This window comes from Macadamia integrifolia, chromosome 7, assembly GCF_013358625.1.
Source record: "Macadamia integrifolia cultivar HAES 741 chromosome 7, SCU_Mint_v3, whole genome shotgun sequence".
In the NCBI taxonomy this organism is placed as follows: Eukaryota; Viridiplantae; Streptophyta; class Magnoliopsida; order Proteales; family Proteaceae; genus Macadamia; species Macadamia integrifolia.
Window position 1 is genome coordinate 2,182,347 of NC_056563.1, and position 26,355 is coordinate 2,208,701.

General features: G+C 37.0%; 1 protein-coding gene across 3 annotated transcripts in view; it reads right to left on the reverse strand.

Annotated features, from left to right (window-relative positions):
• Positions 1 to 26,355, reverse strand: part of LOC122084122 (midasin) — a 93,370-nt gene that overhangs the window by 5,840 nt on the left and 61,175 nt on the right. For all 3 annotated transcript variants that reach the window (XM_042652195.1, XM_042652196.1, XM_042652197.1), the window contains 32 exons: positions 26,161 to 26,350; positions 25,972 to 26,037; positions 25,421 to 25,503; positions 25,085 to 25,336; positions 20,127 to 20,262; positions 19,942 to 20,027; positions 19,767 to 19,840; positions 18,460 to 18,601; positions 18,284 to 18,373; positions 17,809 to 17,929; positions 17,490 to 17,644; positions 14,032 to 14,145; positions 8,309 to 8,458; positions 7,989 to 8,168; positions 7,657 to 7,839; positions 7,357 to 7,458; positions 7,038 to 7,262; positions 6,838 to 6,957; positions 6,159 to 6,240; positions 5,922 to 6,052; positions 5,662 to 5,826; positions 5,440 to 5,515; positions 5,160 to 5,272; positions 4,962 to 5,041; positions 4,759 to 4,872; positions 4,233 to 4,301; positions 3,986 to 4,142; positions 1,675 to 1,841; positions 1,483 to 1,589; positions 1,169 to 1,395; positions 409 to 660; positions 96 to 317 (listed from right to left, as the gene is read on the reverse strand). In XM_042652195.1, coding sequence (XP_042508129.1) covers positions 96 to 317; positions 409 to 660; positions 1,169 to 1,395; positions 1,483 to 1,589; positions 1,675 to 1,841; positions 3,986 to 4,142; positions 4,233 to 4,301; positions 4,759 to 4,872; positions 4,962 to 5,041; positions 5,160 to 5,272; positions 5,440 to 5,515; positions 5,662 to 5,826; positions 5,922 to 6,052; positions 6,159 to 6,240; positions 6,838 to 6,957; positions 7,038 to 7,262; positions 7,357 to 7,458; positions 7,657 to 7,839; positions 7,989 to 8,168; positions 8,309 to 8,458; positions 14,032 to 14,145; positions 17,490 to 17,644; positions 17,809 to 17,929; positions 18,284 to 18,373; positions 18,460 to 18,601; positions 19,767 to 19,840; positions 19,942 to 20,027; positions 20,127 to 20,262; positions 25,085 to 25,336; positions 25,421 to 25,503; positions 25,972 to 26,037; positions 26,161 to 26,350 — 4,431 coding nt within the window. The remainder of the gene's footprint in view (positions 1 to 95; positions 318 to 408; positions 661 to 1,168; positions 1,396 to 1,482; positions 1,590 to 1,674; positions 1,842 to 3,985; positions 4,143 to 4,232; positions 4,302 to 4,758; positions 4,873 to 4,961; positions 5,042 to 5,159; positions 5,273 to 5,439; positions 5,516 to 5,661; positions 5,827 to 5,921; positions 6,053 to 6,158; positions 6,241 to 6,837; positions 6,958 to 7,037; positions 7,263 to 7,356; positions 7,459 to 7,656; positions 7,840 to 7,988; positions 8,169 to 8,308; positions 8,459 to 14,031; positions 14,146 to 17,489; positions 17,645 to 17,808; positions 17,930 to 18,283; positions 18,374 to 18,459; positions 18,602 to 19,766; positions 19,841 to 19,941; positions 20,028 to 20,126; positions 20,263 to 25,084; positions 25,337 to 25,420; positions 25,504 to 25,971; positions 26,038 to 26,160; positions 26,351 to 26,355) is intronic.

Below are 26,355 nucleotides of genomic sequence, written 5' to 3' on the forward strand. Positions count from 1 at the left end.
GCAGGATTATAAAGAATTTTCACCATGTTAGGCTCCAAAGAATGTGAAAAAAAGTAAATAAATTCAACATGCATCATTCAAAGACAAAACCCAACCTTCTGTTTCCACAAGCACTTTCTCGTGGCATGCTGGTTTGGGATGACAAAACACTCATTACCAAATCCATGATCTGCAATGGTGGATTTTGTATCTAAATATTTTAAAGAGGACATGCATCTCCTCAAGCTTTTTAAATGCCTAGCAAAAATGTAAGCAACAGAGCGTTGCTCCTGTTGTATTGCAATGAGATGATCAAGAAATGAGGCCGAGCTATTGACCTACATTATACAAGACACAGAAACATGATTATAATGTACATGCATTGAGACTGGGAACTGTTCCAACTGGCATTCACTTTTGGAGAGTTACCTGTTCCAGACTGAAATCTTTGTGAAAATTAAGGCATATCTGTCTTAGAAGTTTGACTGATGCAATGCTCTTGTAGTAGTACTGGTTTGCCATCTTCCAGTTTGAAATAGAATCTTCAATGGGCAGAAATTTGCAAGAGGCAGTACTATTCACATTTCCAGAAGCCGCTTCACTTGGTGTAAGCAACAAATGCTGCGAATCATATGATGGCTGAAGAAACCATCTATTTGTTTGCTCAGACTTGAGATCAGCCTATGGAAGGATCAATATCAGCCATTGAGTAAACAATATGAATTAAAAGTAATCATATTTGCATGACATAAAGGCCACCCAGAATTAAGGGTTTCACAGAATAGTAGCCAAATGGTTACATACAAATTTTTGCTACAAGGAAGGAAACTCCTATATGTCCTGAACAAGCAAAGATATTGAGTAGTCTTTGAGCAGCCACTATATCTGAAGACCCCTTCTGAAACAAAACATCCTACGTTTCCTGATGAATACACAATACAGATTGCAAAGGGTTCGGTAACACCAGTCTGCCTCTCCATTCTACCCAAACATTTTGGATATGGTATGAATATGATCCTTTATCAATTTTAAGGTCTAGTATGTTATTGAAAAAAAAAAAAAAACTACTTTGGTAACAGCACCTCTGTCCCAAGAGGTACGCACCCTAGTGACGTTCTACAACTGGTTTTTTTTGGGGATGGGGAGATATCTTTGCCACAATGGAACATTACATTTCACTTTTATATACCTCAAAAATCACAGATTTGTGTCTTGATAGCCCACAGCTTTCAAGAAGCTTTAAAAGGGCAGACAGAGCCCTCCTCTTTCCAAGACTCTTGTTCCCTTCCTTCCAGAGGTCAGCACATTCAGTTGCAGCTCTGCATATATTTTCAAGTAAATGCCATGCAACCGTCCACTCTTCCTCATACATGAGGCGTGATGATTTGGAGGCTAAGAAATCCCTGAGGAAACTTTCTGCACAAGAATGAAATTGTGAACTTTCCAGTACATGTTAGACACAAGCAAATGAAATATAAGAGATGGATCTGAAAGAAAGGAAACCTCCAAGTTTGGTGTCCTCAAAAGACAAATGTGGAAGGCCAGATCCGGAGTGCAGATTATGCACAGAAAAATCAACCTTCTTTCTCCAGTCAGTGTACCATATTGGCCTACACAAAAAAAGAAATTGAAGTTAGAGAGGCCAACCTGACAAGAGGGAAAAATAACACAAAATAGCCAAAGACAGAAAATGACCTGTCCATAGAACTGAACTGTGTCATATCAAATGCAGCCATCACAATCTCCCCATACTTGTCAGAACTGTCACTGAATGGCTTTGGTCCTGGTGCAGGTGGAGTTTTAATTCCTCTTTGTGTTGCATGTTGGGTAAGAAAAGCCATTAGAGGTTCTTGCAGTACGTCCTGTACCAAGTATGCAAAAGTTTAGCCTCATAAGACATGATTCGGTAACAACCTATAGCACCAGCAGCTCAACAAATTTGAGTAAATATTACTTGCATATAAGGCTCGAAATTTCACTGAAACGAAATTACTGAAATAATTCAGTTTCACAAGAAATTGAAGTGAAGTGACTAGAAAATTTATCAAAATTTCACTGAAATATTTTAGTTTCTGCAGAGGTTGAAATGGGGGCGAAATACAAAATTTTGAACCTTGCTTGCATTATGTAGGTATGAATGCTAACAGTTTCTCTTTGGTAGGTTAGACTGTAACTGTTATTTTTTTTTTTTTTTTTTTTTCTCTTTCCTTTCAGGTTAGCAAGGATGTTTATTTGGAGTTGTTCCAAGAACAGAGAACTTTGGTTGAAAACCTATTGTCTAATGCTTTGGTAGTTGGGGAGAAGATTGGTTTGATTGCTCAAAGGGGTGAGTAATATTTAAGTGAACTTATTCAAGTGGACTGAGATTCGAGACCTGCCCAGGGTTGAAAGAGAGATAAAAGTTAAGAAGCTTTAGTTTATATGGCGGGGAAAATTCTCTCCTTCGGTGTTCATAAAATGTCGATTTTTCATGGCTATTCCCATTTCTTCCTCTTCCCCTACACCCTCCTCACCTCCCCTCACCAAAAAGAAAAAAAAAGGCTGATGATAGGATATCGAGTATGGTTGCCCAAGGAGTCAAGTGGGAGGGGGTGGTACTGAGTCTTTGGAGGCCTGTAGCAGCTGGGACGACAAGGAGCTTTGTTGTTTTGGGCACTTCAGCTCTCTTGCTTTCGTTCTTTTTTATTTATTTTTTATGTTGGTTAAATTGTTGAATGGGTTCTCTTTCTTGTTTTCCCATCTTGTTTTCTTTTTCTTCCTATCAATAAATTCTCCCTATTCCAGTCCAAAAAAAATGATAACTTAATTGAAAGAGGGAAGGATTACAGAAAAATCATCATTACAAAAACAGTTCCATTATAACAGGACAATTTTCCAACCATTAATTTATCTAGTGACTTCAGAGAACAAGACGTGGCGTTCACATAGAGAGAGGATTCCAGGATTTTCCTGTTCATGAGATGATCTCTGAAAGCCCTTTTTCTTCTCCTGAACATAAGGCACCAATACTCCCTTCAACAACTGAATTAAAGCTTTTATTGAGAAGAGTTGAAGGAATTGGAGCAATTCATCACCTTGCTCCAAATAAGCGAAAATTGACTATCCCTCGCCATCCTAGAATGGACTGCTTCCATTAAGGCTCAGGGCATCTCTTCCACTTCTTTCCCAGCAGGATGCAGCGTTACACATGACCTATGCATCTTGCATTCCCACGAAGTTTCTAAAACATGCATACACCAACCCACAAGTAAATCCCAGCCAACATGACCTAAGGATTCCAATTTAACAATTTGGTCAACCAACATGGTCTCTAGTTTTGGAATCAATGTCCCACAAGGTGTTCAAGCCCTAGGGAAGTCCCCAGTTCCCTCCAACCACTAAAGCTGGCCAACATTCCCTCACTAGCATCCTTGTCTGGTGGCATTCTACTGAACTACAAGGGTAGGCAAGAACAGTAATCCATTGAACAGGATGTTACACATTTTGATCATTTAGAATTTCACACGCCTCTACAATCCTCCACATGCATGGAATGCCAAGAACTAAGGCACTTCACACCATGCTGCCCACACACCCACCCCAAGGTCTCTCATGATCAGGTCCAACAATTTGACCGAACAGGCTTTCAGGCATTTACAATGAGACAAGTGAAGATATCTGAAAGACTCAATCTATAAAAACTCTCTCAAATGTGTATGTGGACACCTGAAGATGGTTGTCATGACTAGTCACTTCCAAGTATAATCAAACATATACATTTTGAAGAGCCCTACATATTTCTAAGAGTGGAATCTAACCCAACTCGATATAAATCAGTTAAACATGCTCGCAAAGTCACTTGTGTGGCCTTCACAATGTGAAAAATATATATAGATAACATGAACAATTTATTGCATCTAAATGACAACAAAAGATATTCAGCAAAGAAAGAGGAATGATTAATCGGACAGAATTATAGAGGATTAAAAGGAGGGGAAAAAAAGGGGTTTGTGCACGCATTAATTACATTGAATTTTTGTATAAGCTTCCGAAGCTTTTGGCGGGTTCTTTTAGAGGTCTCTATCAACAAATGGTTCTCACAATGCTCCCATCGAGAAAGTTTCAGAAGTTCTTTCAATTCTGTCTCAATTTTTCTCCGACTAGCATCAATGTGCTCTGAAACTCTGTATCACACCAAAAAATCATAGTAAAATGAAGAATCACAGAAGGAACCTAGAAATTTATACATTTAAGCAAGTGGATCAACAGCTCACATAGGCTGGAACTGGACATAATAGCCAAAGACATTGTACAGGATCTTCAGATTTTCCATCATACAGGGACTGCAAGAGTAATAAGAACCAGAAAAGACAACCATTACTGAATGGAGAAAAAAGATTTAATTTATTTACTTGAAATGCTCATATTAAACAGAACAACAATGACATGATAGCATCTATGAATAAATGGAAAAATAGATAAATAAAGCCTAAGAATATCATAGATCGCATACCAACTGAAACCACACACCCTCGGAAAAAGAAAAAAGGAGATAGTAGGAAAAGGAAAAACTGAAAGACAGTTTTTTTTTCCACCACTGATGTTTGAAATAAATCCAGAACTGGAAAAATCTAAAACTAGTCGTTTCTTTGAGATATTCTTCAGCAATCTAAACCTAGTTGTTTTCTTTGAGATACTCTTCAGCAAGTTTTAGCTTCAAACCCTTTTCACCCAGGGGGTTTGGGGGGAGGGGGGTGGGGGAAGAAAATTCAATGGTAATTAGATTTAGCATTTCTTTACCTAGAATAATATTTCAGACAGACACGAGTATTTATCTGGCCATGGAAAGCAAAAATAAGTTGAAGACGTTTCTTGAATTCGCCAATACTGGATGTTTGTATGAACTCCTCCAAACTGAAATTCTAATTGTGTCAGAAATGGAGTTTCATATGAAATACAAGTGCATTAACAAAATCTTAGAAGCATCATAAGGTGGCACATGCCTTTCAATGGTGGATTGATTATCTCCAGCAATATCTGCAGAATGTACACGATGTAGAACCGAGTACAGGGGAAACCAAAGCTGCAAAATTTTCATAGGCAGGATAGGCAAACCGAAGTAGAATCAACATCTGCAGTGAACATATGATTCTATTTTCCGATTCCATGAAAAGATTAATAATATAAAAAATATGATTTACTTTTGCAGCATTAATCTTGTATTGCTCCTGCACTCCATCAAGCAATGCTGGCCAAGAGTCAAACTCCATCCTTTGCCATGAGGACATCAGACTAAAAATTGGTTCCAGTTGATCTGTAAATATTAATAGATTAGCATAACTATGGATTACTCAACTGAACTCAACTAGGTCTTTGCCAAGTAAACAGGTTGGATACATGGATCCTGTTTCACCATTCAACTCTATTTAGAGCCAATATGTATTACTAGGAACAAAGGAATAAAATTATTCAATAACTCACCAGAAAGAGAGAACTTTGAAGCATTTTCTTGTAACATCCAGGCCCTTGAGAGCAAAAATTGCAAACCTGAAAGAACCTTTTGCAACATTAAAGTAACAGCAATTAGATAGATATAGATATAAGTAAATTTTCAAATGTCTCTGCTATGTTTCCCTCTTGCATATATAAGGTCCACTGCTCAAGGCACAAGCAACATTAAACAAACTCCAAGAGAATATATACCTTGGTCAATGGGGTACTTAGAGGAATGGACAAAAGCATCTCAGTTATATCTAGAACTTTCTGGAGTGCTGGATGGTCAGGCCACTCATTCAAAAGAGACACAATCCTCTCTTGAATGTTAGTAAGTGGCTTCACCATTTTAGCCAATATAGGAGCATTAGAATCCTAGAAAGGAAGTAGACATAGAATAAGTTAGGACAAAATCATGAAGAAGCTACACTATGCTATTCAAATGCACCATACTCCAAAGTCCAAACAACCTTGTAAATATTGTAGATGTGATCTGATTTTCGAGATAGCCCAAATTTTGTGTCATGCTCCAAGCACAGGCAAAGTACTTGTTCTGGAACAAGTTTTGCATCCAGGCTAGAGGACAACATACCATGAAACTCTGGACATAAATAAGATTGAGGTATCAACAGGGTGAACAATGCACTTACTTGAGCCGGTGATCCATTTGTAAGTGTTGAAAATATGGTTCATTTACTAGTACTTACCTCTTAACACTCCTGTCCCCAGTCTGTAGGAGTCCATGAAGGAAATCAGTCTTTCTGCATCAGAGACCAGAATAACTCCAGGCTGGAATGGAGATCAATTAATTCATCAGTGATTTTCATTCAAAAGAAACAGTTAACTTAGTACTGACGAAGAATGTCATATTTTCGTATGAAATTTAGATGGAACAAAATGCACATGCAGGTCATCCTCATAAGAATATATATATATATATGAGACAGTATGCTTAGTTCGGGAACTCTTTTTGATATCCAAAGAAACTTTGTGATGATTTACTGGTCATCAGGCAGAACCATGTTGGTTCCACCTTCCACAGTTTATGGGAAAATATCAACACTAATTCCTTGCTACTCCAAACAGATACATTATGTAAAGGGAATAAAATATACCCATTCTGTAGACAATGAATGAGCAGTTTACCAGAGAACTATGCCAAAGTTTCTTTAACTATTGCACATTTGCACATCCAGGAAATATGCCCCTAAAGGACTTCTATTTTTATCATTCCTCAAAATTGAATTCGATAAAAGACGGGCCAGACAGTCTCAATATATTGTTGGACGTAAAAAAAGCATTGAGGCTTCATAAGTTAAGACTTCCCCTTTTGGTACTTCTGATGTGTACATAGCTCAAGGAAGGGGAGGGGGGGTAATGACTTACCTTTTTAACCAGATCAATGGAACCAAATAATCGATTATGAATGTCAACCATATTCATCAAAATGGATTCCTGTACATGGTTCCATTCTTCCTTGAGGGTTTCATGTTCCTTGGTGGGTACCTTCAAATGAATCAAGTGACTCTTAAGGATAAATGAGAAAGAACAAAAAGGATATTTGCCTGATTGTATTGAAATATTACCATTTCTGTAAGTTCTTCTGCCACCATTTCCTGCCATTCTGCACATAAACTTTCATTTTGAAAAGAATCTTTAAGAGTTGATATATCAACTTCCAGAATGTCTTCTATCTTGAATGCACGGGGCCTGAATTTATATTGTTGAGCTTCTTCATCTTCTTTTGCTTTTGTTTGAACTTTCATATCCATCCACATGCTTGCAAATTGGTCAAATATCTCATCCAACATCTGATTCAAGGGAGACAGTTCAAATGCTAAACCATTTAGTAAATGCATTTGAAAAAGAGGCACCATTTCAAATCACTTGTGTGCAAAAACATACCCTAAATGATGTATTGTCTATTAGAAGTGAATTGGCGATTTCAACTGTAACTTGAACAAGAATATTATGGTAAAAAGCAGCATCTAATTGCAAGGCTGGGACCTGCAATACATGAAGCCATTCCAATCATAATATGGAAATATAATCCATTCAACTAAAAAATATTCAAATTACTAAGGGAGGGTGATCTGAGACTTATGTAATCATGCACAACATCAGTATGACCCAAGCATCATTAGTAGATATTATGAGGTCTATCATATTTAGCAAGGAAATGAAACAATTTAATGTATTACATACTGTTTTATCAGGAGTGTTATGTATTGAACTACTAAGTAACTTCTTCAGCAAATTCATATCCATTGCCCAAATATCTGCTGAATGATCTGGATCACAGCATAGAACCTCAGGTAGATTGGCTTCAACAGGTATGGATCTAGCAACACAACTTCTAGGAAATCGCATGAAAGAATAGACCGTTTCCTGCCAACCAAACCTTCAAGTCAGTCATTTAACCCAACAAGAAACCGTTCAAATCAGTCAACAAAAGTTCAAGGGAAAAGTTTTTTTGTTTGTTTATTTTACTATTTTTTTTTAGGGTGAGTGGGTGGGGGGAGGATTAAAAGTACTACCAGAATATGACCAAAATTGTCTTTCCCAACTTTATTGAGAAATTCTTTCTGCAAAGCACTTGACACAGCCAATGACATGCCCAATTTCATTTCAAACACTGAAACTTGTATTGGTTGAATTATATCGATGTAAGCAATGTACTCATCTGACAACCGATTAATAAAACGAGTTGCTGTCTCCTGTGAAAGCAGATATAATGAATATTAATGAAAAAAAAAAAAACCTTAATCAATAGCCACATTGAAAATGGAAATAAAACAGCATTAAAAATGTCAAGAAAGTCAGACAAAGAACATTAATATACACTAGAAGTCGTTACCTGCCAGTTGCATGCATGATCAATCAACTGTTGTGATTTCATTACTCCAAGATTCTTTACAAGAACAAGAACAGATCTCAATAGCCGCATAAAATCATCACATTCGGATTTTAACTTCCTAAATTTTGCGGGATCAGGCCGAAACACAATCTGTCATAGGAATGCATTTTGTCAAAATTAAAATACGAGAGAGCCCAATGGTTCAAATACTTTAAATTTGCTCACCTTAGTTACAAAAAAACACATGAAACATCAATAAATTTAGATATACAAAAAAACCCATGTGGCATATACAAATACAAAAAAACTTAGATACACAAAAAAATCATGTAACATATACAAACACAAAAATAATTCTGGTTTTGGTGCTCCAGTGAACAGCTTTAGCTAACTTCTTTTGGATTTTTCGTCATACTATTGTATCTAGCAGTGCGAATATTCTTGTCAGCCCATAATACGTAAACAGAGGTTCAGTAAGAGATACATGAGGTCAAATTTCTTCTTTTCATCCTACAAACCCAAGATCCGTGTCAGTCAACATCAGATAAGCAATTTTTTTTGGGACTTGTGCTTTTAATAAGATATTTCTTAAAAATTCTAAACATCCATTGTTTTTAACCTCTTCCAGTTCTTGAAATGATTGGTCTTCTTGAAGACCAGCAGGCAGTACCAGTTTCTAATGACTGACCTCCATAGAATCCACTCCAAATATAATTGGTGATAACAATGTACAACTACTCAACTGTTTCTGCTCAGCTCGCTTCTCAAATCTAGACTCATCTGCAGATCAATCTTCTGATTTTGCAAGTGTTATCTATATAGGCACTCAGTCTGGCAAATTAAAAAATTAGATAACATCCGGTTGGAAACTGCCAAACTTTTGCTAGGTTGACTCCTTTGAATCACAGATTCACTCTTCGAATAATTTGGGTGGAAAAGCATCAGGATGAAGAGGTTGAACCACCACGATGAAGAGATGGAACAATTATTGAAGAATGATATGTAGCAGTATACTTCAACAAACTGTATTCTTGTTGCTAGATTCAAGGCTAGATTGGTCACTAAAAGTGACCAACCGCCTCTGGTATGTTGGTTGGAAATGCTTTAACAAATTCAGTCAGGTCACATTGATGTGTGGGCCCAAGAGCCAGCTCAGAACATTTCGTATTTGGGTGTCAACAATGAGTAATGGGTTGACAGAATTGTACGTCTGAAGACTACTTTGCGTAAAGCAAGCAAGCACACACGCACGCGCACACACAAAAAAAGGGGGATCTTGATCAATCACAATATATTCTAGGTATCGAGGTTCTATAATCACAAGCTGTGTCTGATGTATGTGATACACACCTATTAAAATTTAAAAGAGACCGGTGGTACTGGTTGTGTATGTTGATGACGTTATTATATATTTATATCTAGGGATGATACATCAGGGGATTACAGCAGTGAAATTTTATCTACATCAGCATATTCAAATGAAAGCCAATATTTTCTTGGTATGAAGTGCTACGAAGTAAGAAAGAGATTGGTCTGTCATAGACAAAATATGTGTTAAATCTCTTGTCTGAGACTGGTATATTTGCTTCTAAACCAATTGTTACTCAAATAGATCCACACCAGAAATTTAGAGCACGTGATGCTGAAGAATTTGATGACAAGCACTGGTACAGGAGGCTTGTGGGGAGACTTATATAATTTACTGTTACTATACTTGACATATCTTTTGTTGCTGGAGTTATTAGTCAGTTTATGGAGTCACCTAAAAAGACTCACTGGGAGAAAACATGTTGAATACTAAGATATCTAAAGGGAGCTCTAGGAAAGGGGCTCGTTTATAGACTTCATCAACATGTTAACCTAATCAAGAATTCAGATGCAGACTGGGCTGAAGCTGACAGTGATAGAGATCTACCACAAGTGATTGTACATTTATTAGTGGTAATCATGTCAATTGGAGAAGAATGAAACAAGTGTAGGTAGATCCAGTGCTGAGGCCCAGTATCATAGTTCGAAATTTCGCCGAATCACAGTGAAATTTCTCTACTTTCAACATGCCCGACACAAAACAGGAGGCGAACCAGAAGTAGCATAATTTTGGTCAAAATTCCACTTATTTCGATCTAAAAATGCTTCGTTTTGCCAAAATTTCGAGTAGTTCCCCCTTCCCCCCCCCCCCCCCCCCCTTGAAATGGTGAAGCGAAAGTCATGGAAAAAAAATCTCCCATTTCAGTCTGACCAAAACGGCCTACCAAAACAAGATTTAGAACTATGTTGAGTATCAAGCTATAACGCATACTACATCCAAGTTGATGTGGTTAAAGCCACTACTGCAAGAATTGGGGTTTAAACCTATGCAAATGTTTTTGATAATCAAGTTGGTATCTACATTTCCAGCAATCATGTGTTTCATGAAAGAACCAAACATGTTGAAGTCAATTATCACTTTGTGGGAATCTGGTTATGAAGAAGCTGAATGATTCTCCATTTGTTTATTCTGTAAAATCAGGTGGGTAAAATGTTTACCAAGCCTCTGTTTAGATGATCTTTTTGGAAAAATTGTTATAAGACGGGCATGTGAATTTTATCCTCCAGCTTGAGGGGGAGTGTTAAGCAGGTAATAGGGGCATTATTATTCTGTGGTGCTTTAACTTCCTTGCAATTAGTCACAATAGTGGGAGTGTCCCTATTGTGATATTTGTTTAGTTGTTTTGCTTGGTTAGTCTTTGGTTGTTAGTTTACTTCCAGTTTCCTTGTATTACTTTAATAGACATCGACTCTTATTAGGTTTCCTACAAATAGTCTAATAGCTTATGTTATAAATAAAGGCAGCAGGGTACCACAATAGATCATTCTGAATCTATCATGGTTCAGCAATTCTCTTCTCTCCTTCTTCCATTCTCTCTCTCTCTCTCTCTTTCTACTTTTATCTCATCTTCAACTATTGCCTATAGACTGGTTATTGTATTGTCTTAAGTTACAATATATCTCATTAGTTCATCAGAGCAATATACGTGAGGTGACATTTATCAGATAAGCAGGCTAGACGGCATCTTTATCAGTTTATTAGGGAATGAGAAGAACATCTATACATTATTGGTTGGACAGCATTGATGCAGATCAGCTTCAAGAGCATCAAGATAGGTATACCAAAGGATGAGAAACAAGGTGTCTTAGTAGCAACTCAGCCTTGCGGTTCTAAGTTGACTCAGTTTGAACCAGTTTCAGTTCAGCCAAGCCTTAAAGCTTGGGAGTTTTATGGTTCACCCGAAACCAGAATCGTAGGACATTATCCCTAAGTTATTTATTTATTTTTTATTATTTATGTTTTTATATTTGTTATTTCATTTACTTAAGATATTATTCATAAATAAGCAAATACCCCCCTATTTGAATCCCATAAAAATATTTTAAAAAATCAAATTCCAAAAAGATAAAGAGTCAATAACTGGACTTTTGGTTGTAGGGACGATCTTCAACTTTCAAATGCTGGGGTTTTTCTCATTTCTGAAAATTTTATAAATCCTATCATGGTCAATCATTTCTAAAACCTGAAAGTTCGGTAAAATAATCTTTTGTTTTGATATCCATAAAATTATTTTCATTCATGCAATTTTAACAGCATTCACGCACTTTAAAATTAGCTTGACTGGAACATAACTTTTTATCATTACAACTCAGATTTAAGTAATCTTAAACTTATTGGAAAGTTGGTTTTGTGTTATACCTATACTTAATAAGTCTCATGTAAAATTAAACCATCTGACTATTCAAATTATTATAAAACAAGAGCATTTCTCCAAATGTTGACTTTTTATTACTTAAAGTGACTTAATGTTGCTTTTTATGATTTGATGTAGTTTAATGTTGATTTTTGATTACTTGATTTGGCTTAATATTGATTTTTAATGATATAAGGTACATGTAGCATACTAAATAATGTTAGAAAAGCGGGAAAATAAAAATAACACTTGGTTGCCTTGTTCATCTTAAGTCGGGCAATTTGTCACCTAAGTGCTTAGGCAGCCTTCCAACGCATCGGTTCGTCTTGGCGCCATCACAACTATGGTTGCTTGTAAGGCTGGAATACTCTTTGTAAATTCCAGGCTAATTTAGATCTGTTTCCTAGCAATCCTGGATGCTTTGGATTCTAACCTAAACCTATCTGAGGTTCTAAATTTTGGATCTGATCTCAGATCATCAGTTTTCTATTGTTAGACTCGTTTTCTGAGATTTATTCCGTAATTTCAAGTTTCCATGAGTAGATTCTGTTTTGCATCATATCCCAGATTATTGTTCAGTTCCTATTCTAAAATATGTTCACTGTAATTACTTGATATGTGAAAGTCTATTTGCAGGCCAGAAATCACCCAGTTACTGATATCAATTTGGGTTTTGGAAGTCCTATTTCAAGTAGGATTCTTATGAAACTTGAGATCAGTCCTTGGATCAAGTTCAACCTGTAATATTCTGTTCCCATATCTGAATAGATCAACCCCCATTGAAATTTGATTCAAATATGAGATCCAGATTACTGGTTCTCACTTATTCTTTAATTCTGGTCAATAATTATTCACAGTGATTCTGGTTTTCAACTGAGTTTATGGACCTAATCCTTTAGACTTCTAGAAACCCATCAATGCCCCCTGTACGTGCAGGACTGTAAACACACAGATCTGCACGTGATACACACTTGCGTGGAAACAACATCAAGTGGCACAGAGGAGAGAATGTGTGGGAACCTCGTTGTACACTTGTACTTCCCAAGGATTGAACACTTGACCTCCCTGCTCTGATACCACGTTACAACTGTTTATCCTAAAAGCTCGAGCTATTAAGTAAGAGTGCATGCACGCATAATCACTAAGAGAGAAGGAGAATCATTCCACCTGTTACAAAAGGACAGCAGGGATATTACAAGGGAACCCAAAGATGCCCCAACTGCAAAACAGTGTGGCAACCCTATCTATAGTTCAACAATTTTGTTGAAGGATTGTTGAGTTTTCTCAGATCACACTAATCAATGCACAAAATTTCCTACCAGAAGGGATAATGAACATGCCATCAAATTTTCAACTTTGAAAACAGTAACTATTCTAGTAAATCTACAAATTGAACGTCCTTTAATAAAAATTTCAATTATTCAAAAATGACTGATTATAAATCATTTCCCATATTTGGCACATGGGTACATTATCCCCTCCCAGACCCTGCAGTAACCTGAGCCTCGTGCACTGGGTTTCTCTATACCCATATCTGGCATATCCAGCATTGAACATTGCATCGACCCAAAACCAGGTGGTGCAAATGTTTCACTTCACTTCAAACCAAGAAAATATGCATATTGAATGAACAATATGCCTGGGTGAAGGTTCCACAGTCCTTAGTGGTGTGGTTTTGTTCAACATAGGACCATCCCCAACACCCCCCCCCCCAAAAAAAAAAAAAAAAAAAAAAAACAATTTTAATGCATTACTCATTTTATGGGGGAGAAAACGCATCAAACGATTTTAAGTTGTGTGAGATTTTCTTGACTATTTAACACCATAATATAGCAACTGAAAAAAGAAAGGACAAATTATTGAAAAGTGGATAGAAACAAGTGTATTGAATGGGATTGTAGAGATATCTGAAGAGTAATGTTCCATGGTCAATGTTCAATCATTAAAACATGAGAAGACGGTCAAGAAAAGGAGGTGCAATTAAATGAATGCATTCTTGACCTTTCTTTGTAGCCTTCTCTTCTCCAACTCAAGCTTTTCCAGTGTTTGTGCTATTTGTTTCTGCTCATCTTTCATTGAAAACCTCCCCGCTAAATGCTCACACTCTCGTCGCACCTGTAAGAGGTAGCCCAGCGAGTTAATTGCATGTATCATCAGTTAACCAGGAAAGATTTGTGGGTAAAGGGTGATATTAACCATATAAAACCTGTTCACAGACCAAGTCAATCATTACAAAGAAATCACTATTTAATATTTGGCTGGATATGAATTTATCTGGATAAGTCTCAGCAAGAATTCAATTTAACCTATATTCGATAACAAATGTGAAAAAGAAAAGAAAAAGAAATAAAGATCCACGCTCGGAATTAGATCCCACTGCCTGAATGATGCATAATTATTTCCGTATTGGGGGAGTAGCTGCTGATTTACGTCATGGCTGGATAGATAAATGTTTTGATTTCTGCAATTATTTTTAAATAGTGGTTGCTGAATATATCAAAAGCTTATTACGTGGAATCCCATTTTTTTGGAACGGTGGGCATTATTGGTGGAAGAAGAAGTAATAAATTGGGGTTTATTAGGACCAATGCTACGAGCTTCCGGAATCCAATGGGATCTTTGTAAGGTTGATCATTATGAATGTTACGACAAATTTGATTGGGCCTCTATGTGAAGAAGGGGTAAGGCCAAGGTTTTAAGAATCCTTCCATATCCACTGTCCATTGATAATAGCATATCATATCTTTATGGTACCAAAACGATTTGGTATGAGTACATGTAAGAACTAAGAAACATCATCCTATATTCCTATGTATACAATCAATTGAATGCACCTGTCTCGTTCTACTTTATTCTGCCTTTTTTCTTTTTTTTTCTTTTTGACAGCTAGGCCCCCAAGGAGAGTTGAAATGATGGCCTCTTAATTGTGAGCTGCTGGTCAACTGAGCAACCCCCTTGAGGTATCCTTATTCTTCTTTTATACATGATATATTTTATATATTAATTATTTATGGTGTTTTATGCTTCAAAACTGTATTTTTGCATATATCCTAAGCATTTCTATGTATTTTTTTAAACATTTCCATACATATCTAATGTAGCTTGCGTACCTGATACAATATAATATCTCTCTTAAAATTACCCTTCCAATACACAATATTGATACTTTAAACCTTGGCCCGCAGTGACGGAACATCGTGCACTGGGTACACCCTTTTTCTTTAGACAGAATATTCTGTTCTTACAGGAGGTAGGTCACCCCTATTGTATGGTGCAGGTATAGATAGAGTAACAACTCAAGTGACCAAGCCTTCCCGACCAGATCAGGTTAAGAACATTAACCTAGCAAATAGTTATTAGTCAGGAGACTCGGGACAACTCAGTTATTGCAGGTTGCAGTGCCAATTGACAACCCAAAACCAACAAGAATAAACAAATCTAAGTGTTCATATTAAGTTTCAGCACGAATGCATATTGCCATGCAGAGAAATATAGCGCTTAAGAAAGTCTGAAGAATCAACAATTCTGGAAGCAGCTATAAAATATAAGAGAATTTTCCATATATAGTGGGCCACATGATTGAGATGGACCATGAAAAATGACACATGTATGATTAGACCATAATCTATCCAACCTACCATCAGAACACCCCAATCAGCTGTCCAGGTTAAAGAAAAACATAGCCTCTGGACATAATCCATATACAGAGGCCATAGAGAGATCGTTTAGCTATTCTGAATTAGTTTCAAATCTTTCCAAGAAAAAAATTCTTATTTCAAGAAGTAATCATGGAAATAATCAAAACCATGGTGGAGGGCCGGTTAGAGGGGGGGTCAACAGCATAAGAAGAAAGTTGGGGGGGTTGAGAAGAAGATCGCACAATCACTCTGGCCACGCAAGAAATGCATAAATGACCAAGCAGTTAAAACACAAACTACATTGACACAAATCCACTGTGGTTGAACACTGGTAAGACGTGAAACAAATCTTTAATAATTTACTTCATTAAGTACCCAAATTAAGAACAATGTACCTAGAATATAAGAGAGAGATTCCACGAAGTGATTCTTTTAGATATTTGAGGTCAAACATAAATAAAGAAGGGGCATAGAGGATGATGTTTCACTGAGAATTCAAGTGGAATGGATGAAGTGGAGAGGTGTGTCCGCAGTGTGGTGTGAATGGCGTATCCCTTTAAAGCTTAAGGGAAAATTCTATAGGACTGTTGTGCGACCAGCCATGATGTATGGAGCGCATGTTGGGCAAGTATGCAGTGTCATATAGAAAAGCTATGTGTAGCGGAGATGAAAACGTTAAGATGGATGAGTGACAAAACTATGAAGGATAAAGGAATGAGCTTCATATAGAAAAGCTACGTGTAGCGGAGATGAAAATGTTAAGATGGATGAGTGACAAAACTATGAAAGATAAAGGAATGAGCATATGAATGACAAAGGAATGAGCATATTACAGATGATTTGGGAGTTTCCTTGATCAACGACAAGCTTCGTGGAAGTCTTTTGAGGTGATATGGCCATGTACAAAAGAGGCCTAAGAACACCCCAATAAGGAGGAGTGACCTGATTCAAATCGAAGGAGTTAAAAGAGCTAGGGTCAGGCCTAAAATGACCATAGGTGAAGTGGAGATGAATGACATGCATAGTCTCGGTCTCATCAGAAGTATGACCTTAGATAGAGCCTATTGGAGTTAAAAGAGCAACCCCATGTAGCTGAGATTCTCTTGACCTGTTGGGTTGTACCTCTTTCCTCTTCTTCTCATCTATCTACCATCATCTTTCTTATGTCATCTCTCATCTCTCATCTTTTCATCTCCTCCTCTCTTCCTCCAACTATGTTGGTGTTGTTATTGTTGCTGTGGTTGTTACTTATATTTTTTTTATGGATCCATGTCGCCGACCCTAGTAAGGTAGGATAAGGCTGAGTTTGTTGTTGTTGTACCAAGAATATAAGAGCATACAAATATTTTGAAGAGGGCAGACCTCAGCCCAATGGTAAGGTTGCTCCATTGCGACCTAGTGGTCACGGGTTCGAGTCGGGAAACAGACTCTCTACCAAGCAGGAGCAAGGCTGCGTACATTATGATCCTTGCCAGACACCATGGTGGCATGCACTATGTACGCCCTTTTTTACAAATATTACTCAATAAAACTAAAAGAGATATGTCATTATCAAATTCTGTATAATTTAGCTTTTCTAGTTTTTGTATTTGCAATAAATGTCCTTACTCTATCAATGAGAGACACTATTCCTGGTGCCCAAAAAAAAAAGTATAAGCATGTTTCTGACATGAATATAACAGAAGGTTGGCCACTCAAGTGAGTTGTCACATAAGATGTGCAAGGATAGATATATCTCAATTTCATACGTAAAAGGTAAACTTTGATACAACATATGGGCATGCAATGTATCACGAAAAACGATGAGAGGTGGAGAGCTACCTCAATTTCGCGTTCAAGTAAAGCAATCTTTTCCACTACTTGAGAAAGCTTCAAAGAATACTTTATGGCAGGATCGATATCATCAGGGTTCAGCAAAAGATGAAAACGCAATCCCCCAAGGTGAAACCATGTGCAACCAAGATTGTAAAGGAAACCTAGGAAAGAGAAAAATGATAATGTAACACGATTGCAACCATATGGAAGAATCCAGATGTAGAACAATGCTAGCCTACATGCAGAACTAACTGAACATCACAGATTCCCTAATCCCTATGAATGCTTATGCACAAACAGGAGAACAAGCATTTCAAAGTCTTACTATGAGATGAATGCCGGTATAATTCTATAAGCAGTGGATCAACAAATGAATCCCTCAAGGATGTCAATCTACTGTGGCTTGATGATGCAATAAGCAAGCATAGACTCTGGAGATTATCTTCCTGTCACCATACAATGAAATTTTAAGATGATAAGAAAAGTAAAAACTGTAGTATCAAGATTTACAGGTATAACAGAACAAGATTCAACGTATTTTACAGGAGATAAAGCAATTTTTTAACCAATGTATGCGACGCTCTATCTGCCCCATTTAAATAAAGAAAAAAAGAAATACTAGACATGATAGACTGCTGTTTTCAACCTGGAACACCATGAGATAACCAACTTCATTTAAAAATAAATAAATAAAATCCAGATATGAAAGCAAACTAGTGCATACAAAAGATCCTATCATTGAGAAATGAACTCAAAACTTTGAAGTCCTTTCCAAATGCAGAACAGGGGTAACAGATTACCGTAATTGTGTTCACTTGACAGGAACATAGAATAGACTTGATCTGTGAAAATTTATCTCCCTCAAAAGACTTCTGGTGTGCAAATATAATCTACAAGTAAAACCAGAAGAAGAAAAAAATTGAGTGATACTATTGAAATATTCATCAGTTGATCTCCAACTTTACAGGACTGCTACCTGTTGGAAGAGTGACCGAGCAGTGGACAAAAGAATTTTAGATATCTCTCTTTCTGGTGGAGAACTTTGCCAAAGATTTCCTGAAGCAACTCTAAGCTTCAGAGAATGCACAGGGTAGTCCCTGATGGAATATGTACCGCATCTGCAACAGAGGTAGGAAAAGAGCAAGTGGGTAAGAGGTGGGGTGTGAAGGAGAAGGTAGCTGAGAAACAACCTGAAAGAAATCATGTGGAAAACTTCCATCTGAATTGCATAACTGGAATTCAATTAAATATGTAAAGGATCACCACATTATGCTTTCCAAAAGCTTTCCATCAAAGACTGCACTGCCTCTGTGTGTGTGTATGTGTGTGTGTGTGTGTGAGAGAGAGAGAGAGAGAGAGAGAATGTACAATAGTATTGGCTAGTGAGGATCATAGTTGTCAATGCAGTTTGCCTAGGGCCTAGGCGACAATCGCCTTGTGTTTTGGTACTTAATTATGTCAAATATCATTTAGTTTTTACATTTACTTATGATATTATTCAGAAGTACGCAAATACCCCCTATTTGAATCCAATAAAAATAGTTTAAAAATTAAATTCCAAAAGGATAAAAATTCAACCCCCAGTCCAATAACAAAAATTGGATTTTGATTATAGGGGCGATTTTCAACTTTTTAGTTTTTCTCAATCATGAAAATTTTATACATCCTATCATGTTAAAACATTGTTAAAAACCAAAAGTTCGGCAAAATAATCTTTTGTTTTGATATCCATAAGATTATTTTCATTTAGGCGCTTTTCACAGCATTCGCGCACTTTAAAATAAGTTTGATCGGAGCATAACTTTGTCATTACAACTCAGATTTAAGGAATCTTAGACTTGTTGGAAAGCTGGTTTTATGTTATACCTAATATAAGAAGTCTCATGTAAAAATAAAATCATTTGACCAGTCAAACTTAGTATAGAACAATAGCATTCCTCTAAATGTTGATTTTTATGATTTTTTATGTGGCTAAATGTTAATTTTCAATGATACAAGGTATATGTAGCTCACTAAATAATGTTAGAAAATAGAGAAAATAAAAAATAACACTTGGTCGCCTTAAGGCGGGCGCCTTCTCGCCTAAGCGCTTAGACAACCCTCAAACGCCTTGGTTTGGCTTGACGCCGTGACAACTAACGTGAGGATTAAGTATATACAGTTCTTATTTATATTATTTGGATAATTACCAATAATATACAAAATAGTAATTAAGATTCAAAGAGAGGAACAACTCCATAAGAAAATTGAAGTAGAGGGGGGAAGAGGAAGAGAAGAACATACAGGATCTGGTCAAGTGTATTTGTTCCTGTAGGCTGGAAGAGCATATAAGGCAGTGGAACATAATGACCATTGATCTGCAAAGAATTATTGTGAGAACTAAAACAGACCCAAAAAAAAAAAAAAGCAAGTCCAAATAGCCAAGAACCCCTTGTGATAATACAGCTTTAAACCATACCTTAACTGGTTGAGGGCAATGGATCCACAAGGATGAATGCCATCTAAACCACATCTCCAGAACAAAACTCGCAATTTTTGTACTCACTGTCAAAGAGAGAGAAACAATCATAAATTAACGACCAAACATTCTTTTTTCATATTCTTGAGAAAAGGGGAAGGGTTGAAACCCAAATGAACTCTAACCTGAATCTACAGATGTCCAAGCATCCAATGTCCATAGAATCCGCTGATGCGGTAAAAAATCTGTAGGAGGTCTTGAAGAATAACTCAATGAGAAGGTCGATGCAAATTCAAGAAGCTTGGAAACATGAGACAAACCCTGTCACAGAGAAGAGGAACATACACCAGATTGCCAAGTGAACTATGAATGCAGAGAAAACTAATACAAAGAGTAAATAAGAAAAGAAATCTACATCCAAAATCAACATGCAGTGGCACATCTGGTGAATAGTCATTGGAATCCGAAGAAGACATGCATAAGAGTCCATCATAGAATCATCATCACTTCATCTACAATGCAAGCAGTAGCAATGTACTCCTTAAAAAATCTCCAGCATTAGGAGATGTATAATTGCTTGGAAAACCACTTCCCACAATTGACACTATGAAGAGCCATAGGGCACACCAGTGTCAAATTCCCAGCTGCCTACCCAAACAGAATCAATGCAGTGCTCAAAAACCCTTATGCAATAGATATCTGAAATCCATATGGGTGGACACAACAGAGATTTAAAGTCAAGGAAGGTAGAAAAACAAAGAAGACATAAAAAGTTTTGTTTACCAAACATAAATACACTCGTGCAAGGAAATCTTGAAAGACCAAACTACTGGACAAATTCCATACAACTAAAGTTGAAGTTTTTCCACGAAGAGATTAACACCACCTAAATTTTAACTTTGAAAATGGAGCAATAATCATATCAACCTTTAGTATGCTAGTCAGACTGTATGGTTCTGAAATTTAGTCACTAAAATCTAACTCAACTCAACGCAACTCAACAGAGATTACCCCAACTAATGGGGTCAGCTACATAACACCAGTATCGCTATTCAACTATCTAAGGTCACATTAGATGTTCACCCAAAGGCATCCATATCTCTTTTCACTACTTCTCACAAGGTGATTTTCAGCCTACCCATTGGTCATTTAGTTTCCCTAATCAGCACCATATCACTTGGTGCATCTGGGTAAGGAATTTGTCCACACCCCTTTGATTTGGTCTACTAAACATTTTGGTGGTTCAGATGTCTGACTGGGATCACACTAATGACACAGTGGTTGACAGGGGCAGACAGCAAACCTGCACAGTCAAAGGTCCGAAAGGTCCAACTGCCCAGACTTATCTGAGTTTTAGAGAAATATAAAGGCTATTTTTTTATTTTTCTCATAGGTAAAAATATAAAGTTCATTAGGCAAAGAAATTGGAGATGAGATCTGGTTGAGCTGGCATTTTTGTTATATGTTATATAGGAACCAGAAACAATCATTGTTAAAGAGTGTTCACGATAGGGTGGAGTGTCCCCATTGTGCAACGAATTGAGTCTGAGTAGAGTTATTTTTTGTTATTATTTTCTTTCCTAATTAGGTTGTATTTCTTTTGCTCATTTGGGTTGTATCCTAGTTGTAGTCACAGAATTGTCTTTCTTGTTCCAACTATGTTGTAATTGTTTGGTTCTTGTTATTATTATCATATATTTTTTTTTTTGGGTGAATAAATAATTCATCAGCAAAGAAGAAAATGAGAGAATCAATTTAAAGCCCCTAAGGGAAAAAAAAAAAATCAAAGGGCAAAACAAGTGGCCAATAAAAGCAATTACAAGGGAGGAGAGAAAGAATGGAGGGGGGAAGACCCAGGAAACAACAATGAAATTATTCCTTGGGGAATCACAAATAGGGCTGGGGGATAAGCACCTTGAGCTTAGAACTAATATCGAAGTAGATGGCATTTAAAATCTTGTCAAAAGAGCGGGAGTTGGGAGTCCATCTACAAAGATTCCGTTCCATTCAGATATGGACTATGGTTAATGGTGGTGCAAAAGGAGAGCTTACCAATAATGTCACAAATAGAAGAACTAGCAAATGTCATATCAATCCAATTCCAATCCCCGTGAAGGAGAAGGAAACGTCTCTTTCCAAGCCAGTAAGAGCTGACAACTCTTTTCCAAATAGTGGAAGAGAAGGGACAAAAAAACTGTGATGGGGGATGTGAACGATAAACCAAACACTCTTACACCTAGTGGCAAGGGGATTGCGGGATCCAATAAAATCCTAAACAAAGGAGGCACTGAAGGTGCCCGTAGGCGAGGGGACTAGATGACTTGGTCACCTCTACCTTGGTGGTCCAAGTTGAGTGGGGAAGGGAAGACCAGATGTCTAAGAGGGGAGGGAAAGAGGGGGAAGGAGACCAAACATCATTTGAGATTATGGAAGCAACCGTTAAATCTCTATCCAATCACAGAGATAACTCCAGAAGGATGCCAATTGTCAAGCCAAAGCGAGGTTGATCAGCCATCAGAAATAGAGGTGTGAATGGCACTAATGGCCATGGGGCGGAAGGTGAGGATGTTACGCCAAACCCAAGAAGCATCAGAATGAGGCGGCACCATCCAAATGCAGTTTTTGTGGAGAAGCGAAGAGTAAACCCAAAAGACCCAAATGCTTTTGTGCTTGGGGGCAAGCTTCCAAATGAGCTTAAGAGTCCCAGCCGAGTTGAAATCTTGGATTCTACGAATGCCAATCCTAACTTCATGTTATTATAAGTATACGATGGTGGCAGGCAGCCTTGAACTATCGGTTCCAGGTTATGGGATTGTCACATGGTATGATGGTATCAAAGCATTAACCAGTACCTGATTCTCTCCTTGATTTTAGCCATTTTGAGTGTCGTTTCAAGGTTCTATTGTTTGTGAAACCCTAGTTCATAGAAGAAGAAGATAAAGACCATACCTGAATTGGTTTCATTACCTTCTGCTATGCTATTGCTGGTTGATTGATCTTTTATTTAGAAATCGATTTTTAGTTTAATGATGTTATCATAAGATTTTGTGATTACTCACAACTGTTGCTTTTTTTTTTTTTTTTTTTTTTTTGGGGGGGGGGTGGGGCTACTGATTCTATCTTGAATCTGCTGCTAAAGGGTTACCGATCACGATTTGATGAAGCAAACCCTCCCTTGATGATTTGCTACCATGAGGAAGAGATTGGAGATTATTCTATTTTGATGCTCCTGATTATAGGATTATTTGTGATGCTCATCCTTTAAGATGCTGATTATTGGAAATTATTTATCCACGTGTAATGCTACAAGTGAGGGGGAGATAGGAGATTATTATATCTCAGCTCAATTCTTCAGTTGAAGTTTTAAGTTTTAAATTGTTTGTTTGTGTCATACGCCCTTGTCCTTAGAAACAATTTTATATATGAAAGATGGTATTTAGCAACAATGCAATCAATCTTGTCTCACAACAACCTTATGTTGCCAAGTTCACAGCAAACTTATGTTGTGTCTACAACAACCTTATTTTGTCTGCTGCAATTTTATCTGAGACCTATATTTGGGGCTCAAAGTGAGTGTGCTTTTTACTAATCAGATCTCTAATTATCTGGTCTTTAGCAATCGCAATTTTTCTATGTTGTTGTTAGAGTGCCTTCCTTGAGAAGGGCTTATGATGTAGTTGTTGGATTTTGCACTTTTATCATAATCTTCATTGTAGAGATTACTACTAGCTTACTTCGAGAACTTTTGATGTAGCTGTTTGATGTTGCACTTTCATTTGTCTTCTTTGTGAAGATGACTACTTACTATATGCCTTCCTTGGGAAGAGCTTTTGATGTTGCTGCTATGACATTTTGGATTGCAGTTGGTGTTATCTACCACCTATTTTGTTCGTTGTTGATGCTTTTGCTTGGTTTATTCGAGACAACGTTTTTTAGCTGCTGATGATTGGTGTGCTTGAGTTGATATTGTTACTAGGATGAAGTTCTTTGTGTTCACTGGCATCTACAATTGCTAATCAAGAAAAGTGTTTTTTTAATATCCATATTTCTGTTGTTCAAGCTGGAGCCTTTTGGTTGAAGTGTGTTCAAGATAAGGGGGGAGTGTCCGCATCATGCAATTATTTTCTTCCTTAATAGGTTGTACTAGGAGTTAGTTTGTTTTTTTCCTTATTGGATTGTATCCTAGCTGTAGTTAGCCTTGGATTGTCTTTCCTATTCCAGCTGTGGTTGTAATTACTTGGTTCTTGGTTATAATAAGTATACAATGTAGGGAGGCTGCCTTGAACTATCGGATGCCCCTCTCCTTGCATCTCTGTTCTCTTCTTCTCCCTTAATACCTCTTTCTCTATTCTCCCCTCTCTTCTATTGCAGTTACTGGTTCCAGGTTCTGTGATTGTCACAATCATCATTATCACTATGAGGTTATCTGAGAAAAAAATCTAATAAAAATTTTTAAGGTACTTTTATATCCGTTGCATTAATAAAGATTAAAGATATACCTAAGCAAGTAGTTCAGACTACCTTGCATATGGTAGCCCTCATCCAAAATATAGCTAATGAACAAAAACCAGGCACAAAAAAATAGATAGTGACAGACAACAATGTCTGACTGAATTTGGTTTACATATTTTTCATCAAGAGCAAGCCTGACAATGTGAAGGGGGAATAAAAAAAAGCAAAAGCTAAATGCATGATTTACTTGAAGTCTTCATTGTAACACATATTAAAGGACAACACCCACATAAACGAACACATAGAGACGAAAAAAATTAAAATTAAAATCCAAGACTTGAATCTCTCTTGGAAAGCTAAAGCCTGCTGTCCTTCAAATCCACGCATCTGTAAAATTAGTTGGGATTATGAAGTTCTAGTTTGCCCCACACAAATGACAGGTATAACCCGTAAATAAACAAACCCAATAGATAAAACTGCTCAGGTAATGCACAAACAGTTCACTAGCACCACATTTTTCAATCCCAACATAAAAGCTAGCTGAAGACCTCACATTCTTGGGAGCCCATCATTAGATTCACTATCACGAAAAATTTACCAAATCTGTTGGGAAACAATATAACATAGATTTAACAGCAGATTACAGCAAGCAGTACCAAGCTATGTCATCTTTCCATTTAATTGGCATTACCTGATACTGTTCATTGGCATCAACCACAACTATCTTTGATAATTCTTCAAGTAATTCCAGGTCTAGGAAAAAGCTCATTCTGTCAATGATAGGAAGAATCTCCTGCCAACCATTAAAACCAGACTTTGTACGCAATGTCTCAGGGCAGAAAGAGCAACAAACAGATGAGATTTCCATTGCAGAAGCATGCGCATCAGATATTAAAACATCCACCAGCTTCTGTTTTTCATGTTCAAACCTCCCCAAGAGCATCTGCAAATAATGCAACAACTCCAGTCAGATATGAAAAAGATCTTGGACATGTCGCAGTCCAATGGAGCTTCCAAAATAGCAAACCTGATACATCTCTTCCAACTGTTGAACAATGTGGATCTCGCTTTGATCATTCTTGCTTGAAAAATATGATGCCATGCAAACACCTAAGAAACACGAAGAAATTTATTCTTCCATTAACCAAAAATAAAATTGCATCATAAAATATTACAGGCATACTTGTGTTTTAAAGCTAAAATCAAGCAAATGATTGATGGCAACTTCATTTATAAATTAGATTTTGTTGACCATCCGGTCAGGGGGACAATTTGGTCCGGGGACCAAAATTAAATTTGTCTCAAGGTGTGTTCATGCAAGTGTGAATGTGCATGCACACACTGGTGTATTATAATGCTAATGATATATGTTTTTTTTTTTTTTTTACATGAGCCACTGCCATCTTAGTTGTTTAGGTTCAATATTTTGTGGAGGAGGTCTCACGTTCAAATCCTGCTTATAATAAGCTTAAGATTAATTTAACATGGGCTTGGGGTTATTTCTACTAACACAATAAAAATATGATATAATGGAACAAATACCAACTATGAAAGAGCATAAGAAGATTAAAAAACTACCTTGCATTGCTAAGAATCGGAGTTCTTTATTCAAAGATACAACAGATTCCACAGTAAACTTATTCCCTGCAAACAGTTGATAATCTCAATAAATAGTTAAATGTTCAAATGAAAGAATGTTCCTATTATTTTATTATTTATTAGGCAAAGTCATGAAAGCACATGTATAAGACAAGCTAGTAAGTATACCAGAAGGATCCTTCTCCCATGATTTTGTCCTTACTGGCCAAACTAACTCGCAGAAGCATAAAAGCTGCTGCAATTTAGAATAGACATCCGCAGAGGATGGCAAGAACGGATGACCCCCCTGTATCCACAGCATGGACTTCGGTGAATGGAGACCCCAGGATGATACTCTAGCCAGATTTCTGCTTTCTACCTATT